A 26,971-nucleotide genomic window follows, 5' to 3' on the forward strand; every position below is an offset into this window, starting at 1 on the left:
CAAAAACAGACTTACTTGTTGTTCTGGGCTCGGTTGATATTGCACTCTTGCCAGACGCGCTCTACCACCTGACTGGCTAACCGGCGTGGAATCTTGCCTCCATGATGACTCGTTCTGTCCACGCTGAACGCATCAGATGACGAAGGCATCTTAACCCACTTCTGGGCCGAGTGAGAGTCCACTGGGTAAAGGAAGAGACGGGTTAACACACATCTGACGGAAAAATATTAACAATGCAGATCAATTTCAATAGCACATCTCACCCTTTGACTTATAGGAAAACTTCACTCCCCGAAATGACCATTTGTACATCTATTACTCACCCAATTTTATGTTTATTTCATGAAGAAAGCTTTGCTTTTCTTGCATGCTTTCACGGTGAACTAAGAATTTAAAAACTGAGAAAATTCTTGATGAGTTGCAGTCAGAGGTGCTGCTTTTAACAACAGCAAAACTATATTTAATCACCGGATTACAAATTGTCACAAAAATCATGCTGTATAATCCAACAGTTGTATGCTCACTAATTTTAAAACAGGAAGCCCTTTCCGAATGGAAACTCAAATAAAACTAGACCTCATCTATGCTCTCTCCAAAGCCAGACTCCGTTGGCAAAAACAGTTATTTTATTTCCCTGAAAATAGGAGCTACCGGATTCCTCCTGCTTCAATCAGCTAGTTTGTTTCTGTTATTGTGTGACCTTGGTGTTTTAAACCAACTCTTCAAATTTGCCAAAGTCACACAATAACACATCAAACTAACTGATTGAAACAGCAGCATTTAGCAGCTCCCATGATAAACAAAGTAAAATTACTGATTTTGTCAGTGGAGTCTGGCTTTTAAGAGAGCGTGGATAAGTTTCACTTTCAGCTCAGTTTTAAATATGTGTTTGGAAAGTGCTGGGCACATGGCTAGATAAATGAGACTTGGATTAAACTGCTCGAGTTATGTGAGCGTTTTTTAAACAGATGCTTTGATATAGTTTTGCTCTTGTTAAACGTGGACTATGACTTCAATTCATCAGAATTTTCTCTGTTTTTGTTCACCAGAAGCATGCGAGAAAAAACTCATTTTCTTCTCAAAATCAATGTATCACTGAGTGAGTAACTGATACACAAATGGTCATTTGGGGGGTTAAAGTATTCCTTTAAGCCCTTTTATAGTCCAGTTAAATAGAGTTACTCTACTTTTGTATCACTACCTGTCTGTGCCTCCTCAGGCGATGTGGGAGGGGTGAGAGTCACCAAAGACATGGCGGGCTCTCGCTGGGAAGCAGGCACTTGGTGGCCACCCGGGTAGACGGCAGTGCAGTGGGAGGACCCCACAGGGGCCACAACAGGGATGTCTGACTGGGGTACCAGCACCAGGCAGGCCGGGTACACCATCCTCACACCACCTGTACACACAGAGGCGAGACGTTCAGGAACCAGAGCCGTCAGCTCTACACTGCAAACAATCTCACAAAAAACTCAAACACTGACCTACGAGGACCTCCACAGAGGCCAGAGAGTCATCCTCCCAGTCCATGTCCTCCGTCTTGTCCTCTGACACACCCTCCTTGGCGCTGGGGCTGATGGGATAGAACTGGTTCCACTCCTCAATCAGCTTCTGGGTGGGAGGATCTGACATCTTGAACGACTGGCCAGTCAGAGTCCCGTTCAGGCCAAAAGGACTCAGGATCACTAGTCAGAAGGAAAAGGTGGAGAGGGGAAGAGAGGGGAGGAAGACAAGACAACGTTAGTCAGCATGAGGACATCTTCAACTCTGCATCCCTCCCAAAAGACATTTTCCTTATCAGAGTCGAGGATCTAAAGCTGTAATACTCAACTCACAACCCGCAGGCCAAATATGGCCCCTGGTAGTGTGCCAGGTTTGTCTACATAAAAATAAAAGATTCACACTGGGATTTTTTTTGGACTTTTACTGTACATAATGTGACAGAGTGCATAAAACATCAAGACAGAGCCTGATTACCAAAAAAAGCAGAGGATGAATCCTAGCAATGTCCAAAAATCCTAGAAATGTTCTGAAATATGAAACATCCTAAAATCCAAGAAATGTCCTGAAATCCTTGAAACACCCCGAATTTACAGACACGTCTTAAAATCTGAGAAACATCCTTAAATACTATAAATATACCAAAATCCTAGAAACTTCCTAAAATCCAAGAAATGTCCTAAATTCCAAGAAAAGTCTTAAAATCCTAAAAACCTAAATTCCTAGAAAAATCCTAAAATAAAAAAAGCATCCCAAATGACCTGAAAATGTACTAAAATCCTAGAAACTTCCTAAATCTATGTTGAGTTGAGTCTCACTGGCCTCAGGCCAGAGGGTTTAGTTACCCATATTAGCTCAGTTTTTAAAAGTTTTTTTGTCTATCGTCATCCCTCTTCTGCCTCCCATACAACCATCCTCTTCTTCCCTTTATCCTCCCCCTATTTCGCCTTCAATCCATACCTTTTCTCGTTGCCTTTCTATCTTATACATCAAACAATCTAAATCTTCTCATCTCGATCATATTTCCCTTCTATCCTCTCCCATATGCTTTCCTTTCCCTGTCATTCTGCCGGATCGGCGGCGCTCTGACCTTTCCAGAGCACCGCTGGACCCAGCCGGTCCCGACTGACTCGCCAAATACTTACAGAGCAATCCAGACGCCAATTATTGGCAAGCAGTGGCCTCTCAGAGCCCATAAACAGAGGCTTATAAAAAGGGCCACTCCTCGGCAAACACACTTGACTGCACAGACATATTTGACTCCTACAGCGCCCATCAGTCTGCTTACAGAACAGACCATCCATCACAGAACACAGATAACATGCATAATGCAAACATACATATGAGCACAGAAACCATATGGATATCCACTTACACACACACACACACACACACACACACACACACACACACACACACACACAGCCTGCTTGTATCATACATATGAATGTGAAAAGGAATATATATGGTTCTACACAAACACCGACCGTGTGTGTGAGTGTGTGAGTGAGCGTCAGTTAACGTCCCTCACCGCACAGCTTTCACAGTGTGTCATTACTACACTAGATGGCCTCTGTGCCCTGGTATTGATCCTGCGGCTGGACCAAAGAACAGTTTCCAGAATCGGAAAATGGCGGGAGACGACAAGAGAAAAGGAAGTCAGAGTGCATTAGGAGTGATTCACCTCCCAAATCTTCCGATGCGTATTTGTCATAAAATCAAACCCTAGTTTGATGCTATTCATGGTCAGAATTTTACCTACTATACTCTATTTAGAAATTACAACTGTATATAGTAGTTTTTATTGGTACTGTCGGAGTCACAATAAAAAAAGTGATTCACACTCAACAATATTTCTTGTACTTTTAGTATAAATATGGTGCCAGAGTGCATAAAACACCATCAAGATAGAGCTTGTTTACCTTAAAAAAAGGGGGGGCAGTGGAGGATCAATCCCACAAATGTCCAAAAATCCTGTAAATGTCCTGAAATCCTACAAATGTCCAAAAATCCTGGAAACATCCTGAAATTCTAGAAACGTCCTAAAATCCTAGAAATGTCCTAAAGTCCAAGAAACGTGGTAGAAGGAAGTCAGAGTGAATTAGCAGAAATTCATCTCCCAAATGTTCCAGCTCTTATTTGTCATGAAATCAAAAATTTTTACCTGCTACATCCAATATATTTAGAAGTAACACCTTTATATAGTAGTTTTTGTTGGTAGTGGCGGAGTCCGCCATTCGCATACAGGATTAAGATTGCCTAGCTTAGCATGAAGGATTCATAGGGTAACAATTCAGCACAACTGAATCTCATTATCAGCCTCGATGTTTACTGTTCACCGTCTCCACACCATGTCAGAGCTGTACTATTAATGCAAACAAATTATTTCCTACTATCACTGCTTCACATGAAAAGCAATCAACCGGCAAAACGCAGGATGGCTTTTATTGTGAAGCCTGCACAGGAGACAATGTATAAATGACCAGTTATGGCTCTGAGCGCTATGAGTTATCAAAAATGCATCTGCAAAGCAAGACAAGTCATTTTTGGCACTTTTTTGTCAGCCAGTCAGTTTAAATTTAGCAAGGGAGTGATGGAACAAGAAGGTGCCATTAGAGAGAGAGAGAGAGTCCAGGTGAGTTTGTTTGCTGCACTGTAAACAGATGCACCAGGTGCTCTTCTGTTGTATTTATAATAGAATAGCTATGGGTGCACAATTAACAACAGTATTATCAAAACCTATATATATCTTTATATATGAAAATAATCTCTATTTATCAAAGTAATCACTATATGATTTTTTTATTGACTGGTTATGTTTTCTGCTCAGTGTGCTCTGTTATCATTTCTCTTTTGTAATATATTTCTATTGAATGGTAATTTAGGGGTTTTGTTTGTTATTTTCTTTGTTTTTGTTTGTTGTGTTCATGTTGGGGGGGGTCTGTTTGTATAAGCCTCTAGCTTCTTGACGACTCACGATTTTTTTTTTTAATTTATCTGGATTTTGCACAGTTTAAAATGTAAAGAGAGTGACAGAGATGCAGCTCACAAACTAGAAAATCTATATGTGGCAAAGTCTGCTGATGTTGTGTCAGAGCGCCACAGGAGTCTCGTTGGGTTCTCGCGTTAGAGGATTGTGTTGTACGTCGCTTTGGATAAAAGCGTCTGCTAAATGAAATTGTAGAATTGTAGAATTGTAGGATGTGGCCTTGAGAGCAAGGCGAACGAAACGGTATTGTTTTTCAAAGGCACGTCAAGTTTCCTTTGTTTGATAATCGCTGACATAACAATTTGCCCAGGGTCAAGTAGAAATTGACTTAAGGCAAGTAGGTTCCTGACCCAGCTGAAAATAAACATCAACACTGAACCCAGTACTTACGGAGAATCTTTACCCCGTTTAATGAAGCAGAACACTTAAATACTGAGAACAAGCTAAAGCATGAAACATGTTGTCTGGACACAATGTATCCTGGTGTCCCTCTGAGTAACGTTTCACCCTACAGAACATACAGCCTCAGCAGAAACAACCCCGCAGAGGGAAGAACAAAAGGTTATTTATGTTGCGGCACACAACAACATCCAGCTACGGCCGATCATATTAACCTTAATTAAATTCAACCCCACTCGTTTTCCCTTTCATTTCTGCGTTTCCTCCTGCAGACACACTCTGAGGACCTGAGGCCAGTTGTAGAAGAGAGATCAAATTCAGCACAATTATGGAAATGGTTTACCGTTTTCCCCATCACCTCCCCGCCGCACCCTCCCCTCCATCCCTTCTGCCTCTCTCTCTCTCTGACTGTGAGCCTAACTCTGGCTCCCTGAAGACATGTCAAATGTGCTCAGATCAGTGTAATGGGCTGAGAGTTCATTACATTCACTCTGCGCCCTTTTATGAGGTCACATCCTGGAGAGGTCTGCCTGCCGGAGCGCTCTGCCGCACAGTAAACCAAGCTTGGCAGAGGTGAGGGGGGGGGGGGCGAGAGGGGGAGCAGGAGATGGATGGATGAAGGGGGATGGAAGTCAGCCCTTCCTCGACGCCATGCTTGGTTAGCCAGGAGGAGATGCACTGCGGCGGTGAAAACACACACCTGCGTGTAGACACACACACCATACTTAAAGGCTTAACACACAGCCTGTGTTGATCGTAAAACACATACACACTATAAAGACACGACTGTGTCATCTGGGTACATGTGAGTCAGTGTTTCTGGACATGGGGTGCAGGAACCTCAAGGGGGATTCAGGATGTTTTCAACAGGGATATTTCAAGGGCCGTAAACTTCTGGTTGGTTGGTCGATTGGTTGGTCGATATGTTCTTATCCGACCAAATTCTTATTGGTCGAACATCAGTTTTGTTGTGTTTCATTCAGATGTCTTTCACAAGCAATTAAATCCTCTGAAACTGGAGAACATTTGTTTGATTTCTTTTAAAACGTGGGAAAAGGCAATGAGTAATCTGGTAAGAAATGTCAAGCTAACTGCAAAAACAGAGAAAAGGTGCCAAGAAAATGACCTGAATATTAGCTAGGCTAGGTTAAAAAACAAAACAAAAAAAACCCCAATAATTAATGTCCAGAAAACTTTAGTTCTTATGGTTGTATATTTTAAATAAATAAATAAATAAATAAATAATAATCTCTTCTGTTTATTTTTTTAATTTTCCAATTTTTAATTTCAAGTAACGTTTACTAATTTCTTTATATATATATATATATATTAATTACACCTTTCTTCTATTTGTTTTTGATTTTTTTCTTTTTTTGGCATATTTTCAGGTAATTTTCTTGTAATTTTTTACTAATTTCTTGCTATTTTTTAGACCATGTTTTTGTTAAGCCGTCATCGGCTGGATTTCTCCCTGAAGCACTGAAAGATGTCAATTTGGGTAGCCACGTCTAATTGACAAGCTGACTAATTCTGCACATCCCCATCTCCAGCATGATAATGTGAAATGATAATTTATTTATCTTCTCAAAAAATCATTTTAATAGGTTTAACTCAGATTATCCACAAGAGCGAAATAAACAAGTTTTTTAACTGAAGCAACATCATCTAACAATACACTAAGAGTTATTTTGTGTCAGTGGCAGAACTTTTACAAACACTTTTAATAGGCAAAAGAAAATTTAGAATTAAAATGTATATTTTTCTATTACTATTATAGTTAAACTTCAAGATTATCCACAAGAATTGGGCAAGCAAGCCACTTAACTGAGGCAACATCATCCCATTATTGTCAAAGAGAAAGTGTGTGTGTGTGTGTGTGTGTGTGCGTGTGTGTGTGTGTGTGTCTGTGTGGAGGAAACTGACAGACAACTTTAAAAGGCAAAACGACTCGCATTCATTGACCAATAAAATGAGTCAAGGGTAACCATCTACTGGTTGACGACAAGGGAGCAATATGATCATCCTAAATGACCAGGAAAACCCATCAGCATCCCTACAGCAATCCATGCGCTAAGTTCCAATAACCATTTCATTTTTGTCCAAGGCACTGGTCTTTAACTAGACGGGACATTATCACCTCCCTTCAGGAGACAGTAAAGGAGTGAGCAACACAGGAAATACTGTGAGTGGAGGGAGAGATCACTGTTATTACTCTGGAGGGGGCGTGTGGAGGGGGAGGGCTGAAACACATCTATACGACTAAAGGTGAGAAGGGAAAACAGGAAACGTTTTCCTCATGTGTGGCTCAACTTCTTTTTTTTGTGGAAAGAGTAAGGAAGATTTTGATAGTGATATTATCTGTAAAACCTAAATAAAAAGTCTCTTAAATGCTCCTTTGTCAGTTTTCAAGGCCACACTTGTTTCAATGTGGAACCACAAACGTTTGAAGTGTATGAGTACTAGATGTAACGTTACTATTTTTCAACCTAGACCCTATTTTCTTGTGTTTTAATGTCTGAGAGATTAATGGGAAAAATGTTTGAAATTAGTTCAGCATTAAGCGAGTGCAAGATGTCGCAAAACAGTGCGATGTAACCACTCTGGGCATTTGTGCACCATCAATTTACGTCCAAAAAAGTGCTTGTTTTTGTCACTGACAGGCTCAGATTATAACTGTAAGTGTTTGACAACATTATGAAAAGGATCCCTACAAAGAAAGAAATATATTACCTCTTTCTTCTGTGTCTGTCCTTTTTTTGTTTTTTAATTTTCCTTTTTTGACTTATTTTCAGGTAATTTTCTTGTTACGTTTGACTAATGTTTCGCTGATTTTTGAGCCATTTCTTGTGGTTGCTCGAGGGCTGGATTTTAACGGGTTAAATCCAGAATGATCCACAAGAATTTAGTAAGTAATTTAACTGAAGCAGCATCATTTCACAGTGGATTAAGAGGGATTTTCTGTGTGAAAGAACTCGACAGAAAATTTTAAAAGGTAAAAGAAAATTCAAATATAGAATTTATATATTTCTATGAGTTTTGTTAAAGAGCAAAATCCTATTTGTTTCGACATAACCAGCCCGGAAATTGCTGCCACCAATTCCACCAAACGGATTCGGGGGCTGTTTTTGATCAAACATGAAGGATCTTACTCTTCAAAATAAAGGTCTATCGCTGTACTCAAATGTTGTCAGACACTTTGAATAACAATCTGAGCCTGTCAGTGCAAAAAAACAAACACTTTTAGTGGACGTAAATGACGGTGCGAACATGCCCAAAGTTGTTACGTGCAGCCTATTTCGTCTTGATCAATAACAGAAATATTGAAAAATAAATGTTCCCATTAGTCAATTAGAATCAAAAACATGAATATAGAGTCCGGGTTAAAAAACGTTTTAAAAAAATAGTCCTTTAGTCAACAATGGGGTCAATTTGCTAGAGAGGGAAAGATCAGGGAAAGTTGGCAAAGCAAATATTCATACATCTAAGGTTTGGTTTTTTTTATTTTCTTTTTTTATAATTACAAACAGGATGAGTGTGTGATACTTCATTTTCATTCTAATTGTGTTATTCATGATGCCAACTATTTTCTTCCCTTCACAGAGTAAATGTATGTTATAATCATTACATGAACATTTCTGTGTGTGATTGGGAATGAAAGCAAACAATGGTTTGGGGATTATATAGTGTTTGGCTGAGGGTGGGGTAATGAATCTAGAGCCAATGATGGAATATCATTAGAGCCACACATTTTTATAGCTACACTACACTAAGCTATAATTTAAAGTGACTACAGAGGCTTTTTTTAAACTGGCTGCAAGCCAATCTGTAATGAAAGACAGCCTGACTGAAGATTGTATATGCATTATCTTGGCAGCAGCACCAAACACAGCACACTTACTTATATATTTCATTCAAAGAAAAACTACACTCCTACACATGAACTGAACATTTAACATTACAAGGACATTTGTTTTAATGCTTCTGAAAACATAATTCCCTTATCTACTTCAGTATACTCCGCCTTATCTCCTTGAGGCAACAGACTGGGTGCTTTACTCAACAGCCTGAAGTTATTTTGAGCTAAATAGGGTCCTTGAATCCTGAAGATTAACTTGTGTTTTAGTAGATGGTATTTCTTAGATAATCACAAACAGTAATGTGTTTACAAAAACATTTTTAAGGATTTTTTTTGTGGTGAAATTGGCTTCCTGAAATTAAAGGTAGCTGCAGCACCAGATGTACTGTAAGAAAATGAGCTTTCAGTATCTGATCAGAATTGTGCATGTTGTTTCTTTGGCTTTTCTTTCATGAATGGAGAATTTGACAGCAGAAATGTATCCACTTCAATTCAATAAAGCATTTAACCCATAAAAGAGAAAACCAACTTTGTCAGGCAAATTTGTCAAACTAGGTGTGAAAAGAACATTTTAGTTAACTAAAATAAAAAAAAAAACACTGGACAAACCAAAGATTTTTAAACAAAAAAAAACTAAACTGAAATGTCCCTGGAAACTTCCTGACACTAAAATGAAGTGAAATAAAAATAAAACAAAACTTCTTTCGCACTGACGTCCTGCTGAGCCTCATTCAAACTTAAAAAAATGTATATTTTTTTAACAAATATTCATATCTAATGGCCAAATCTGATTCCACTGACATAACTCTGAGCTGAGTACAATCCTAATTTTAAGTCAAACTGGGCCGTTCTGCACAGTTTGGTGTATTTTAACTGATCAGAAAGATTCTGTTTGCCAGTGAATATATATTAATAACTGGTAAATGATTACAAAATGTATTTTCAGCAGACTGCAGTATGTGAGAGATCCTCCTCAGCTGACCCTACATTCTAGAGGAAATTGCAAAGCAGAAAAAAAACAGCAAATCAATAAGCCGCGAGTCCCTCTGGCCTGGACGTCTGAGTGCACAGGCATGTGTGCAAACATGCAAATGTCAGAGGACTTCTGCTGGATTCTGTAAGCTGATTACAGCTTTTTGTTTTTGAATTAGTCTTTTTTCTTCTCCAAGGAAAGCAGTCTTACAGTAAGAAATGTAAAGATAAAAAACAAACAAATGCGAGACAAAGTAGCAGCATTCATTTCCTACCACAAAGTCACTCTGTTTATTCATCACCATAACTGTGTGGCACCCCACTTGAGGGTCAAATCAAAGTGACAAATAATGGCACAACAACATTTGTTTATCCAGCTACTGATCACATTTTGTTAGGAAACAGGTGGGTATGATGTGTACCAGCACTGCAGTTTTTAAAATGACAACTCCAGCCAAATTTGCCACATGGGTACGTACCAGGGTGAGGATGTATTCTGTATTTGTTTAGTTGGCCCAAAGGGGGGCTGCATAATTCATGAAGGATGAAGTGTTTGCTGGTGTCTTATAACATCTTTAATTGTTTTAGTTCCCGGTGCATTCTGAGCAGCTCACAAAGCAACAGCCAAAGCTACAAATATTTTTTTCCTGAGCCTCCCTGAGTGACTCTGGGAAAATGCATAAAGCGTTTGTTCAACATGATGTGTTCAAGGACTGTTGGAAATTTTGACAATACAAGAAAAATTTCTGCAATTACAGTTTCTGGCTATGGTAGATTTTGGCTTTTTTTTTTTGGCGGACATGCGGAGGGCACAAAAAAAAAAGCAAAAAAAAAAAAAAAAATCATCAAAAAGTTTTTTGAAAAATGCCCATAAAAAATAATTTAAAAAAAAGACAAAAAAATGTAAAGAAAAAGAAGTTTTAAAGAGACCACCAATTTTTTTTCAAAGACAACTCACTGAAAATTTTAAAAGACAAAAAAGAAATCTCCAATTTTTTTTTTTAAGCCTTAATTGGCAGTAAAACAAATATTATATGAGATTCCATTTAAAGTTGCCCGTACCCTACACCAGCATAAAAACTAGCCCTCACCAGTACTTAGAGAATGATTTGATAAGGCTTCTCCTTTTTGCACCACCCCCTCCCCTCTAATAAATAACAATAAAAAGCCCCGGATACAGGGATCCAGGCTAAGTCCCAAATGTCCTCAAATCCGAGAGACGCCCCTGAACAGTAGTGTAGTGGACTGGAGACCCACCTTGGAAGGGGCTGGACGCTTGCTGAGCCAGAGTGAGGTGCTCCTCCGTCAGATGGTAGACGGGCTGATGCTGGTTGATCTCCACACTGGTGCACACGTTGCTCTCACCGTGCAAGAAGAAGGTGAAGGCGCAGGATAGGTGCTCACTGTGAGGGAAGAAAGGACAGAGATGAGACATTTGAGATACTTTAATATGCACCTTTGAGAGAAAATAAAAAAAAAAAAAAAAACTGTGCGTGATGAATAACTCCAATAGAGTCTGAGCTGGAGGAGTGACTGCTGCGGGGAACAGGGAGCAGATCAGATAGTCTAGTTCATGTCGCTGCGGAGTAAAAGGTAGAGACAGAAAATATGATATAAAAGCCTGTGTCCTTTTTTTGTCAAAGGCTACAATGAAATCTCTCCTCTCACTCATATTCTGCTTCAACATGACAGAGACGCCTGATGGGAAAGATTAAGCCACAGATACAAGAGAGGAAAAGACGATGCTACTAATCTGCGTACCCTCTGGTGATACAAAGACGCCTTAAAAGCCTGTATCAAATTCTTCTGATGGCTGGACAAGCCTATATTCTGATACCGCTGCAGACAACAATGAAATGTCTGCATCTTTCAAACTCACTGTTAAATAGTGATCCTTCAATGGCACATCGGGCCGGAAATTTGAGACTTAAGAGTCTGCATAAAGGCCAGGATGCACATAATTCAGGTCTTACACCAAACGACTTCTCAAGAAATTTCCTTCAGAGAGGTTTCCAGTGTCTTGATTGTTTAGTGGTGAGAAGATTCAGTTGAAGACATTATTACGATATCTAAGTGCATCTATATTTTCTTATATTACTGTGAGGTTTTAATGTTGCTCAAATATAGATGATTATTACGAGAGATCTTGATTTTCAAACAGTTTGGCCCTTATTCGCATGATCTCCTCACACAAAAGTAGAACTGGTAACTAACAGAGGCTGGTAGTGAGTTTGTACGTAAATACAGTTTTATCTTTATGGATTATATTTGTGCCAAATTAGCAAAAAATACTGCTGACATATGATGCCTTTTATTTTGTGTTTCTAAAATTATGTGTTTTTGCAGCATGTAGAGAATTGCTAATATTTACTATTTCTTAAAGGGAGTCTAGTGAAATATTTTTAAGCCAGGAGCAGGATGGGACATAATCTCAAAAGAAATAGCGTTAGTTTTGCAAATCGTGACCCTGCAAGATCCCCGGTCTTTGCAAAATCTTATAGCGTGTGACTAAAACCTCACACTGTCTTTAGATGTGAGAGGGTGTCAGACTTTAGTCTTATTTCAGAGTCTTCCCGCGTATGGTCGGCTGTACACAGCAGTGCTCACAGGTGGTGTGTGTGTGTGCGAGTGAGCTTCAGTCCATCTAGTGCGGATGGTGCTGTGTGTTAAACAAAGGGGCAAGCCCTGACTAACCCTGGCTCTCCAGCCAATACCCTCAGCTGCAACAGTACCTTCTCTCTCTCTCTGCTTACAACAACGCCTGCCTGTGCCAGTCTGACCTCAACAGCACACAACAAAAGTGACAAGTTCAAGAAGAAACGGAAAGCAAGGACGAGGCAGACGGAAAGGAGAGAGCAAAATGCGAGCCATTGTCTGCCGGCTTTCCTCTCTCTTTCAGCCCGGCCTCGTCCATCATGCACACACTCGCGCACGGACGCAGTGAAGGCGAGAGACAGCGCTAGTGACGGATGACCGAATGAAAGTGGACGCTGTGAATTTGGAAGTGGATCAAAGAGGGTTGCCTCCTCCGAGGATTTGGTTAAGCAAATATCAGTCTTCTCTCGCCGTCTCTCTCTCTCGCTGGCACACCTACTCTGCAGAGGATTAAAGAAAAGGAGCAGAGTGGGAGAGCGAGGCAGATAGAGATACGGAGAGAGAAAGAGAGAGCGCACTTCAATAAGATAATACCACCTACGTAGAGGAGAGATGCCCTAAGCCCCCCGGAGCTTGACATTCATCTTACACTCCTTTTTTTCTGTGAAAATGATGTGCTGCTAGTTAGTGAATGGCTATGACAGTATAATATTCATATTCTACAGCTGGAAGCCAGCGAGCTAATGAAGGTGAGTCAGAGCGACAGAGGAGCTTAGATATGCAGGTATTGGCCATGAAATTTAAGGATAGGTTTAGTTGTGAACTGATACAATATTTACATGCTGAGATGAATATTTTAAGTGCTACTGGCTGCTGTAATCAGTTCTTCTGTTTATACTGGACGTAAAACAAGCCTGTCCCATCGTGACTGCTTGATATGGCGCACAAAATCCACAGTGCTAAACTGGAAAGAAAACAGCCCTTCACTCTGTAGTTTGGCAGAAGCAAATATGATGCTTCTGCAGTCTAAATTAACCCTTTAACCCACTACTGACTTACTAACTAACTTATTTTTACACTGAACTTTAAATCATTTTATGTAATCTTATCTTTGTATCTGTTGTTTGCACTTTTGCTTTTTTTAATGGTGACTGCTTTAAAAACTTGGAATCATGGTGGCTCTATCAAGAGGACTTCTTAGCGGCCATATTGCACACTTTCTAAGTAAAAAGGGCTATAGAGAGCAAAGATGCCTGTTTTTGGAGGTGTGTCACGACTGCGCCTTTGCTAAAGTAGTACATTAGGCTCCTGCAGTGTACGTCTGGTGTGTGTGTGTGTGTGTGTGCGTGTGCGTGTGCCTGTCCACCAATCACCTGGAGTGTGTGTAAAAAAACAGCAAGAAGTAAAATTAAGACAAAGCAGAACACCAGAAAAGGTTGCAGACTTGAAACAAGCTAGCAGGGGAGTTGGGTTTATTCAAGGCTCTCTTAGAAGGACAAAAACAATTTTTCAGGAGATGAATGAGCTGGTTAGCCTGTCAAGCTATGTGTATGTTGCCATTACAAGAATGTATAAGCTGACCAACAGGCCATTCTGTTAACACTGAGGTGTATTTACGTGCAGGGAGGAAAAGAGGGCACATGGCTTCAGGAGCGACAAGGGGAGGAAAGGAAAAAGCAAGTGAGACGTAGACTCCAACAGAGGGAGACAAAATGTGTTGTTGTATTCTGCAGACATCAACAGAAGTGCAGTCTAGCATTCTTCTCTCTCTCACACACACACACACACACACAGAAAACCTGACACTACACATTCACACACATCTGTGTTCGCAGGGCACACTTGTAAGCTCGAGGTGGAGGGCTGCCATCTGTGGCTCAGCAGGCAGAAGTACAGCCCGACTCTCTGTCTCTCACTGTATCATACCAGATTTAAATCAATTCTTCACAAATGTGATTGTACAGACTGCTCCGTCGGTGTCAGCTGATTGGTTAAGAAGATTATCAGACATGCCAGCTGTTGACATTCAATCTGTCACATGCTAAATGATCACATTACTGTCCAGTAGTGATTAGAAAACGTCATGTTCTACATGAAAATATCACTTTGCGTATTTAAAAGTTACTTGATGATCCTGAAATCTCTTCGTCTACTTGTTTAAATTAAAGGGTAACTTCTGCATTTTTCAACCTAGATCCCACTTTCCCATGCTTTGTGTGGAATGACTAATGGGAACAACATTTTTTGAAACGGTCCAGTGTTTAGTGAGAGGGCTGCAGCTGTTAAAAAGGCTGCAATATAACCACTTGGGGCATTTGGCACCATCAATTTGCATCTACTAAAAGTGTTTATTTTTGCCAGAAGATGGGCTCATTTGGTTATTTTCTGTCTGCAACATTACAGGAAGGATCCCTACAGAGATAGAAGTTCTTGTTAAAAAATATGATCCTTTTTGTTTAACCAGAAACAGCCACAAAATCGTTATCACCACACACACCTGACTCCATATGAATTAACAGAAACTTTATCATCATAAAACACACTTTATTCAGTCATCACAAACAAAACTAAACCAAAAAAACACTCAGTAAGTTACTAAGTTTTAAATATAGATTTCTCAAATATTTGCCCATAATTTTAAAAAAAAATCATTTTTAAAACCCATTTATTTCTTGCAGTTTGCAGAACATGGCTTGCCAAGTTCCTTTTTTCTCATATTTTAGAAGGAAAGCGAACCAATATGCTGCCCTGAAGCGTAAAATTGTAGTCTATTTTGCCGCTGCAGGCAGTAGCGCTCCTGGCTCAGTACTGGACCAACTGAAAAAACAGTTGGTCCCATTAGTCACTGAAACATAAAAACTGGAGAAAAAAGGGTCCCTGTGTGAAAGTTGCCCTGTAAATATGTAGCTGAAGCACAGAAAGCGGTTTGGTGATTTGACTTTTTTCTTGTGTAAATGTAACATTTCGGGTCACATGAAAACTCGGCTTCATTAAAAGATGATTTTTCTACCCTACTGACCAACTGAACACTTTGTCAGCTCAGCTGCAGAGTGACTGCTGACAGAGGGGCGATTCAAATGTCAACAGGTGCTTGTTTAGCACTTGGCCAAGTAAACACCGAAACATCAACAACAGCACATGACCCGTTTCCTCACCGCTGCGTCTCTCACTGACACACACAAAAGGAGCAGGATTTAGTAAAGCTCTCGCTGTGACAAACTGCGGCACAAGCCCATCGGATCAGTGAGTGTGTCCATGTACAGCAGTGTTCACTGCCCTGTGAACACGCGTGTGACATACACAAACACGCTGCATCGTGCCAAATTCAATTCTTCTGCAAACAACTATAGCCTGCTGCTGAGGCAAACACACACACACACACACACACACACACACACACACACACACACACAGGCAAACAACAGCTGCTGAGCACGGTGGGAATGTGTGTGTGGTCGATGAGATTAGGTTAGCAGGTCAAGTCGTGTAAGCAAACACTGAGTCAACAAGTATTTTCTTATGTATTATTACAAAATGAAGCAACTATTTTGGTGATTACCAAGGATTTATATGTTAAGGCCCCAAAAAACTGAAAACAAAAACGTATACATTTGTTTTTGGATTAGAGCTGCCAGGATTAATCTATTAGTTCAATCGATTAGTAAAAATAATCGGTTTGGTTTCTCTGTGAGGACAAAACAACACGTGTGGATGTCACCTTGTGCTTCCGGAAACACTTATTTACATTATTCATCATTTTCTTAAAATTTATAAACTAAAAAAACCTATTGATTAATTGAGAAAACAACTAACAGGTTAAGCAAAAATGAAAAAATAATCATTCATTTTGCAGCTCTGGTTTAAGTTCTGGCCCTAAAACAAATATACAAAAGTATAATTTTGTTTATGGATGTCATTTGGTGATGCACTTACATTTTATCTAGTCAGGTTTAAATCTTAAAGGAATAATTTAACATTTTATGGAATATGCTTATTCACTTTCTTGCTCAATTAGTTTATTATCCTTTTGGAAATCCCCCTCTTGTCTGGGAAACAAATCAAACCACAACAAAAGAAATTAAAGTTAAAGACAGACGTCAAACAGCACAGTGCTCCACAACATCACCAACAATCAAGAATCAAGAAAAACAAAAATCAAGTGCCACACCTCTCACATCACAGAGCTTTTCTGGAAGGTTTGAGGGCTCTCTGGAAACTGGTGTAAGTGTAAAGGTGGTTTTCTGTACCTCCGCCCTGAGTGTAATAACTCATATTATTACAACATAGAGAGGGTGTGACACATCACTGAGGATCGCCCGTCACTTTCCTCACCTCTCAGGACTCACAAAGCAATGTCACAATCCTGCGAATATTTACAATGTTATTAAGTTTGTTCTCGAACATGACACACAGTCAGAGGTGCCACACAATAAAGCAGGGAGTTAGAATATTCTATCAAAAATTTAAAAAACCCCACTTTGGACAGGGTGTCAACACACACTTTAATTTATGATTTTAAGGACTTTTTAAGATATTTTTAACCAATTTGAGGAATGATTTTTCATCAAATTTATCTTTTTCTTTTAAGCATTGCAGATAATTGGCATACATGTGGTTCTGTGCAGAGGTTCAGTAGGAATATTAGAGTGAGTTAATCTACATTATCCAACACAGACATGAAAGTTATAAGATAATATTAGGTTCAGTGGTAAGTTTAAAAATAAATTTGTTGTGACACATTTTGACAAAAATAAGCTAGATAATATGTTGGTGGCAATTAAGATCTCATACATTTATTTAAATTACTGAGTTAAAGAAATTGTAAGAGTTTAAGGAGCTGCAGACCTCCTCTTAGAGTGGACAAACAGATCCTGGTTGTCTTGTGTAAAAGCTTAAACATAACTGTTGTAATCCTCTCCTGTATGACACCTGTGTTTCAGTCCCATGACAGTTTCACTTCAGTTACCGTCACAAGATATTTATATTCATTTGCAACTTCAATACAGTCACCATTAATTACTAAGCTCTGGTGCTTCCTTCTGCTTGCTCTGAAATCAAAAATAAATTCTTGTATTTAGCTGAAGAAAACTGGCCCGACACCAATCGACAAACTCATCCGCGATACTTTCTTTAATCTTCATTGATCAAATCAACAATTACCATGAATGAAGCAAATTTAACATCCAAAGAAAAGAGTTATATCTGAGAGTTAGCTGAAAAGTTGGACGAAACGTTCATGTCTGTTCAGTAAATATAAAGCTGCAGCGAGCAGTCTTAGTCAGGCACAGTGACACCATGTACTATTTTATCCTCGTGAAACACACATAATTCAAAGTAAAAACTAGGGCTGCAACTAACAACTATTTTCACTTTTTCGATTGATTAATAGTTGTTTTGTCTACAAAATTTCACAAAAAAGTGAAAAATGTCATTCATTGTTTCCCAAAGCCAAAGATGATGTTCTCATTAGTATTTTTTTTTTGTCCACACCCCAAAGATATTCAATTTACTGTCATCCAGGAGCGAAGAAAACAGAGAATAATCACATTAAAGATGCTGGAATCAGAGAATTTTGACTACACTTTTCTTGGTTGCAATAAACTCTTAATTAGCAAACTCATTAGCAAAGAAGGTCTATCTCTGTTAGGATCCGTTCCTTAATGTTATCACACACTTCAGATATCAATCTCAGCCTGTCAGTGGCAAAAAGAAGCACTTTTGTCAGAATCAGAAACGCTTTATTCATCCCCAGGGAAAACAGTGAAGTAGAAATAAGAAGTGTTAAAAATTAGAAATAAGTAAAAATCTAACATGATATAGATTTAAATAAGAATATATATTTAAAGAAATGTGTAGTGGCAAAAATATGAAATAAAAATAAACTATGCTTAAATTTCACACCAGGTAAAAACTTAAAAACTCTGAAATGTAAAATAAAATGCATGTAAATTGGTGTGTGCATGTTTCGTGGCTGCCGGCTGCAGCATTCTGTCTCAGTACTGGACAAATTCCAAAAATTGTTGTTCTTTCGAGTCATTTAGTCACAAAAAACATGGAAAATCCAGGTTGAAAACTACCAAACTTGTCCTTTACCCAAATCATGTCATAATTAAATTAAGATTTCATTTGAAAACTATTTCTTACTTTGCCTAAGGGCCCCTATGACCCCCTTGGGGGACCCTCGGGGTCCGTTCTCCATGGCACATCGTGTCTGTTTAAGTAGATCGAACCTGCCTCAAGACTCCAGTTCTCAGGGATTTCAGAATGTCATCTTCCCTGCAGCGAGTTACTGAATGCACTTCAAAAAAAAAGGCCAAAACCCGAAGGCCAGTGTTGCAGAAAACTGCATGTGTGTGATATAAAACACCAACTGTCAGCAGCATGTGAGCTAATGGACACAGAAATCCCTTTTTAAACAACTTTATATTTCTCCACTTGTTTGTTTGCTCCATTATTAGTGGAATTAAATGCATCACAAAGAACTGAAAATATTAAATACAGCAGCAAAACCCAGCTAAACGGCTCTCAAAACAACTAGATACTACACCAAGAATATCGTTCACTAACGAGATGTGCCGGCTCACGTGTCTCTCTCAGTCATGTTGAGAGAGAATATGAAGGAGGGAGGGTTTCTGTTGCAGCCTGACAAAAAGCCACAAGATCTTTTAATCATCTTTTCTCTCTCTGTCTCCACCTTTCCTCCCACTCCCCTCTCTTCTGCTCCTCATCTATTAACTGGCAAATAGACTGGGCTGCTCTCTCGTCTGCTCTCTTTTCCCTCTCCTCTCCGTCACACACAGAGCGTACGCTTGCTCACACGCCGCCGTGATCGTCCACAGAGGCGAGGCACTCCCGGCTCCACCTCTTGGATGCAAATGTCCGGTGGCCTTTGGCTCGGCAAGGAGACAATAAGATAATCCAGTGAGGATTTGGAGCGGGGCCCACATACAAAGGAGGGCAGCCAGGTGGGTACATTTGCCTTCAGCTGGCATGCCATGGAAATGAGGTGCCAAAGGCCAGCGGCAGCGTGTGCAGCGAGGGAGGGCGCCGCGTGGGACTGACAGCCTCCATGAGTGTCACATGGAGCGCACTAACAGATGATCAGCCATTTAACCATCCCAGAGTTGGTTTTTTTTTGTAGGCAGTATGTAAAAAAAAAAAAACGTTGATGTTTTACTGCATCCGTACAACTGACAAACGGAGCACAACAGCATCATTTACGGTCAAAATTCTGACTAGTTTATAGTTTCGTCAAACATTTCTAAATTGCACTGGACACCATATTCCACTTTTTGACTATTTGACATAACTCTCAAACTCTATAGGGATGCACTTACTTTGATTAACAACTGATTTGCCAATTCTTGGGCTGTACCAAAGACCATACGGTGGTAATTAACAGCAGAGATCTGAAGTTTTTACTGGGGGCTGAAGGATTGTTTTCAAAAGCCTCTCTGTCCCAGTCTCGCCTGGTTAGAACGAGCTAAAACATCTGCAGCAACAACATCCATCTCCAAGCCATTAAACAGTCCCAACAAACTTACAGACGCCGAATGACTGTTTCATTAAACCTGTTAATAACTGGAATGTAAGCCATGTGATGCCAACAGTTAGCCCTGTCACTTTGTGTGTGTGCTTGTGTCCCTGACACAGAGCACTCAAGATAAACAGAGAGAGCCAGAGAGAGATAATATTGGGCTTTATATTATTATCTTTTTATTGTTATTATTTATGATATTATCATACATTACAATTAGCCTCAGAGGCTGAACGGTTCTCTGTCTCGACCCTCACAGCGGATAAGTATGAAAAAAAATTGGTAGAAACCTCAGGAGGAATAACTGAGGAAGGATACCTCTTCCAGGACAGACAGATGTGCAATAGATGTCGTGTGTACAGAATATTGCTCAAAAAATAAAAACAAATATAAAAAATCCCCAAATTATAAACTGAACACTTTGCCAGCAAACAAATATCAGAATATTCTGGTGCAGCCTTAGCCGATACTACTTGATTAATCACAGATTTTGTAAAATTTGATTAAAACAAAGGTAAAATGGCATCATCAAATCACAAGTTTTTCTCAAACTTTTTTCTTAAAGAATTTTTTTCTCACCCACTGAAAACCTATCTTCTTTATTTTTTGACAAATGGTGGATGACTGCAGTGATGGAAAGATCCAGACTGTTCTCTCTGAATAAAACAATGACTCTGTGAGCAACAACGTCTCATTATCTGTGAGTTATCTGCACTGAGGCCTGCCAGCAGATGAATTTGTGGCTTGTTGTCACAGCAAACGGCAGCGAAAGCAGTTGCCCATGTAAACCTACAGGGAGCGGCGATAAATCAATGCACCCTGCAATTTTTGTATCACAGGATTAGGATGTCCCTGCCAAATTTTCATCCATTAGTGGTATTTTCAGTGAGTTTTGATGCACTATTTTAAGATATGTCGTTTCTGTTCTTTTGATATTGTTACACAGCACAAATGTGCCCCTGCTTGACATGACACAACATATCTGTGTGTCTTCTTTTTATGTGTCACCATGATTTGTTTTTAAAGATCAGAATTGTAGTAATTTAATCACTTAACAGCATTGTGGTATTTTACTGTAAAGGATGACAAAACTGACCATGAGATACTTAGCTTTTTCTAGCTGGAGAGTCACATGCTTTCTTTTGCATGCATGCGCACACTCAGAGTTTAGAAAGGCAATACGAAATTTAACATGAATCAAAAGTGAAACTACGGAGTCAAAGGTGAAACAGACGGAAAATAAGAGGGCAGAAAAAAGGCTGCAGAGCTGCAACATTCCTCAGATGTTTGTTGGGTTTGGCTCTCCGCGCTCTAAGAACTGAGCTTCCGTTTAGCTGATTTAAACTTCCTCAGCACAACAAAAACAACAGCAGCAGCAGCAAGTCGGGATGCAGCGATCAACCAATTAACAGCACTTTTAAATATGACAGTTTTTATCCTCAAAGCCTCAGCTACACCGAGTGTTTCTGTTCTCACTCTCAAACGAGGGACATAATGGTACAATTTCTATGAAAAACAGTGGTCAGTGAGGAATATCAAACAAATTGACACATGGATAATAGCAGATGCAACTGGCAGACTGCAGGAAGACTGAAAGCAAACCTTCAAATGCCATGCAGGAGCAAGTTCAGGTAATCAAAGTTACACAAGCTGTCACAAAAGACACTCCACTCAAGTGTGTTTGAGGGGAGCAACATTAGATAAACCATGGCCAAGGGACCCAGCACTGAGGTGTTACACAAAGAATGATCACGGGGTTGTTTTAGAAGACAGATATCCATAATGCAACTAAAAAAGTCACTGCTAAATGGTCCAACACCTCAAATTTATTACATCATCTTCCAGATCACCATCAAGCTATACATGCTGGAGTGGAAGGTAATACAATCGCTCTTTATGCCATGTCACCTGATTTTTGACATTAAGTTGGTAATATTTTCTTGTAAATTTAGGAGTTTAAGAACATAATATTATGACTTTTTCTCATAAAGTGTCAATATTTTTTCTTTAAATAGTATGCATTTATTCTCATTAAATTACAAATGTATTCTCATAATATTAGGACTTTATTCCTCTAATGTCTGCTTCTTTTTCTCTGGTCATTTTCCATCTCTGGACACAGCAGTCTCCTCTGCTCTGTTGTGTACATGGATACTTGCCACGTGCAGCAGCTTGTTATGATCTGCGGCATGTAAACATGTTTTGACTGGTCGTGCGCTGCTGTGGTGACAGGACGTGCTGGCATGGGCACAATATTATCAAACAATGTTTCTGGAGTTAAAGCTTACAATAACAATCAGCCACCGTGTGAACAAGGATGAAATGTTTTGACTGCTGATGTGACATAAAAAAAGAGAGAGACTTTCTGAGAAATGATGATTAGTTATCAAAACATTTTCTTCAAAGTAGCATGGATGCCTTTTTCGGGTATTAGTGTGTTACTGTATAAATAATAATTACCTGTTGGCAGAATATTTCAAGGCAGCGCAGATGCACTGATTGCAATGTTCTTGGAAAATTGCGTTCTTTAAAAATATCTAATTTGCCGATTCTGATTTCCTCTCTATGACAGACAAAACACAAACATTTTTGTAGCTTCTTTTTTTTCCCGGAAAATTCAGCTGTATATTCACAATAAAACACTGACTGACAAAAACATTCATTTTTTTCCAAAATTGGAGAGTGTTTTTGTACGAATAAAATGAAAAAAAACTGCAGTCTATCCCACTTAATCTAACACGTAACTGAGTGCTGGATGGAGAGACGGACAGTATTTTTTGGCAGCCTATCATTGCATTACGCGGCAAAGCGGCTATAATTAGCTCCATCACCCGAGTGTCACTTTTCCATCACTCGCGATGGAGGCTGATTGGTGCTGGAGCTGATAAATACCTGTGGTGACTGCAGAGTCATTTGTCCCAGGAGCGAATGCTAATTGTAACTTTTACCATAAATAAAAAAGACAGATGTGAGTGGGGGTTAGTGGGGTTTTTTGTGTGGTGGGAATGGGGCTTACGAGTGTCGGAGAAGTTGCTGAGGAGTTGGTGTGACTGAGGGTCTGTGTTTGACATCCTGGGATTGAGAACAGGTTGCAGCTGCTGTGTCAGTGGTTGGGTACTGTCTGTTCCTCTGTGCGCACGGTGTAAACTATTGGCTGGTGCATGCGTGTAAATAAAGATATCATATCATATCGAGGTAAGAGGCGATATATCATCTTAGATATTGGATATTGTTATATTGTGATATGAAATAAACAGCATTTTTTCCTGATTTTAGAGGCTGTATTACAGTAAAGTGACTCGCAATTTATCAGATTTTCTACATGTTTTAATAATTGCCTTTACCCACTTCGTGATTCTGTCTACATGACTAATGATTATGGATCAAAAATGGAATTGTTAATATTGTTTAAAAAGTACCAATAGCCATTTCTAACATATTGTTACAAAGAGGAAATTTGGTTAAATAAATAAATAAATAAATAAAAACCTGGATTAAGCATTAAGTGCTTTTGAGGAGATTTAAAAATATTGAGATATATATCGTGTATTGAGATATAAGTATTGCAATATAACTTAGCCCTCGCAAAAGTTTCTTCTTGCACAGCGAAAACAGAGGAGATCAAACAGTAAAACTAAGCAGCGCTGATCAAATATAAACCAAGATTCTGGTGCTGAGTTGCATATTTCTCTCATCAAATGCTTTAAGAAACATGTTTTAGTGCACTGCTTAACTCTAACATGAAATCCAGCCACCACTGTTTCACACGGACCAGTACACATTATGTAGCCCACCAGTGGGAGCGCTGCATTCTGGTAGTTGTAGGTTTTCTACCTAGCCTACTTCTATGCGAGTACTTTTTTTAAGAGAGATGTGACAAATAAGGATGGAGAGCTAAAAAAAAAAAAAAAAAGAACGAAGGTGGTAAACAGCGCTGAATTAGAGAACACATTTCCAGGGTGATATAATCTCCCCTACTGTCTAGCCACCTGACCACTGGGAAACAACAGCACTGTCTGCTGCCAAAGTAACACAAGCACACAAACACACACAGCCCTGAGAGACGCGCCAGCTCCAGCTTTAGCACACGGTTCACACAGGAGACTAGGTGCTAGAGAAAACACTAAAACTCTTAAGGCCAGCACATTCACTTACACACACTCAGAGCTCTATTACTTTGAATTGATTTCCCTCTGCCACAAATGGAGAGGGGCTGAGCCTCTTTATATATGTCAGATTAAACTTGGAAAGGGGAGAGAAATGGAAAGAGATGGAACGACAAGCGCATAAAAAGAGGAGAAATCCGATCCTCTGCGAGTCTGTCACACAGATACAGCTGGAGCCGGCTAAAGATAATACTGACATAACCCTGACAACAAGTCGGGCTGCAGCTCCCTTTAAGTCACACACAAGCGCAGACACACACTCACACACCCGGGGTTCCTCAAATACACCTGCTGTCAGCTCAAAAGTCTCAATCTGAGCCAGATACCTTTGCTCTCCAGAAAAAAAAAAAAACTGTAATTATGCTCATTAACATGTTCACATAATCACTTTGCAACTGCATCCTGATTGTGATGCCACATCTGTGTCTTCTTGTGAAAGAAGCACTTTGTATCTCTGCAGTGTGACGTGCATTTAATTGTCAAAATAAGCAGTCAATTTAAAGAGCACAACAAACCTGCAAAACCATTTTTAACTGTTGGGCCGGGTGAGAAAACGATGACAATAATTATCTGAACATTATTTTTCCTCAACAGAAATATAACAAATGTTCAAAGAATGTTTGATCAAATGAAATCATCGTACCCCGGGAGAGGGGGACGCCAATGCACCTTTAACGCAAGCTGCCACGCGCAATTCAACAGAAGAAGAAAGGATGAAAGGGAGGACTGGTAGAAGGAGGAGAGGAAGAGAAGAAGAGGAAAAAGGAGAAGAAGAGGAGAGGAGGTGAAGAAGAAAAGAGGAGGGAGGAGGGAAAGAGGAGAAGAGTGTGAGGAGAAGATGATGGAGAAAAAGGAGAAGCCAAAGAAAGGAGGAGGAAAAAGAGAAGAGAAAAAAACAGAGAGTAGCAGTACTAGTAGTACTATATCATTACAACGTTACAACAACATTCAACAGGCTCATAAAGTTATTTTCGGTGTGACTGATGACCGCCACGTGACGTTCGCTACAGAGGCTGTACGGCCGACTCATCTGATGCTGATGGATAGTCGGCGAGCTGACGTGACTGTTGCTGTTTCATTAGAATAATTTGACATTAACGTGAATAAACATGACTAATCTTCGGCACATTAACTTGTCACTTCTGTCTGAGTCACATCAGATTTTCATGGATATTCCCACACTACTTCACAACGTCACCAAAATCTCTATTTCGTTACCGTTTTGATCGAGAAACGGTACAAATGACATACTGTGTGTTTGACATGAGTACTGCCCAGAGTCCACATATTTCTTTTGTCGATTTCTTTTTGTTTACTTTGTCAGCTATCAGAGGTCTGGTGAGTCTTTGTGGTGAAATTAAATTAATAATTAAACTTCAATATCCGGTTAACAGCCCATGGTGCACGTAAAACTTTAACTAAAAGATAATTAAATGTCTCAAAAATTACCAAGTGTTAGATGTGCTTCATTTTGACGACACACGACTTCATAACATCACCAAAATACGTCTTTTGTTTCTGTTTTGATCGAGAAACGGTACAAATTTAGTATAAACAGAGTGTGTTTAAACTTTGCACAGAAAATACAAACCACAGTTAAGATTTATTTTGTTTATTTTATCCACTAAACACAAAATATTTTAAAATGTACAAAGGGATCCTACTTTGTGTGTTTATCGTTTAATTAAACTGAAATTATTTCGTTTATAACTGTTTACAATCTGCGTAAGATTGTTGCAGTGTTTGGCAACTGTTTGTCATGTTCTCTCAATAAATAATAGTTAAAACCACAATGACCAGTTTGTTTGTTTTTTCAACTTGCACTCAGCAGCAAAAATCAACCTTTAAACTTTAAATCAATAATAATTGGATTTTAGGGTGATAATTATTGACAGCAACTTACATTAAATTTTGCATTGAGATAAAATTTTTGGCCATGTCAACCAGCCCGAAGCATCGAACATCCTTTAAAAAATGACAGTTATGGTAGTATTATATGTAAAAAGGATGATTATTTCAGGCCATGCTCACATTGAGTCATTAGGTCATTATGCCCTTAGTAATATGAGTTGTCCACTTGTAATAATAATCATTACCCAGAGCTAGGGCCAATTCATCAGCCTCGCTGGATTTAAGTTGGGCTCCTGCAGTTAACCCACAAAGACAAGGCCTACATTCTGCCCATTTTTCTTTTTAATTAGCTGAAATACTTTTAGAAAACCATGTTTCCCTGTAGTTACTGTGGTTTCAAATTTTGACCACCAGCTGTGACGGAAATGTAACGTCTCATTACTTGTTGGTGAAACTCAAAAGCCATAACCTAAAAATCTTTTTTATTAACGATATTTGCCTTAACAACATGATTAATCGTACAGGAGACCTAATGCACAACTGTAACTTTAAACTGAGATAATTTTGCAATATTTATGACCATCTATTCATGAGGAAACACTTGATTTTTGTTTCTTGCCAATGTACCTTTGCTGTAGACGGGCTTTGGTGACAAACTGACATTGGGGGGCTTTATGAATAAATTAAAAAGGTGAAAAAGAAGAAAAAAAAGTGTGATTTTTTTTATTTGTTGGTGACCTTTCAGGACCTTTGCAATGCATTATTAGCCTATGCAGTGAATTTAAACTGAAACCTACATTTGGCTGGAACACATCTGTTTAGGACTTGATTTCGAGGTTTCTCGGGAGTTTGCAGGACCCTGTGGCGAGGTGAAGCTGTACATACAGAGCTGCCACCTTGTAGTCTACAGGGATGAGGTGAAAGGTCTAACACTATATAAGGGATTAGCTTTAAATGTGGCCATCTGTCTGAACCTCTGGATTAAAGACAGTACCGCAGCAATCACAGTTACTTAGAAAAAGGACAGAGAGGAAGCGAGAGGGAGGGACGCCTGACAGATTAACTATGACGACTTCTTCAGACCTTCGCCTGGCCCCTGACTCTGCTAT

General features: G+C 39.4%; 1 protein-coding gene across 1 annotated transcript in view; it reads right to left on the reverse strand.

Annotated features, from left to right (window-relative positions):
• Positions 1-26,971, reverse strand: part of med13a (mediator complex subunit 13a) — a 99,957-nt gene that overhangs the window by 35,229 nt on the left and 37,757 nt on the right. Inside the window, 4 exon segments of the mRNA XM_042498730.1 lie at positions 16-181; positions 1,202-1,396; positions 1,482-1,682; positions 10,971-11,116. Of these exon segments, the coding sequence (XP_042354664.1) occupies positions 16-181; positions 1,202-1,396; positions 1,482-1,682; positions 10,971-11,116 (708 nt within the window).

Source organism: Plectropomus leopardus, chromosome 13 (genome assembly GCF_008729295.1).
Source record: "Plectropomus leopardus isolate mb chromosome 13, YSFRI_Pleo_2.0, whole genome shotgun sequence".
NCBI classification, from domain to species: Eukaryota; Metazoa; Chordata; class Actinopteri; order Perciformes; family Serranidae; genus Plectropomus; species Plectropomus leopardus.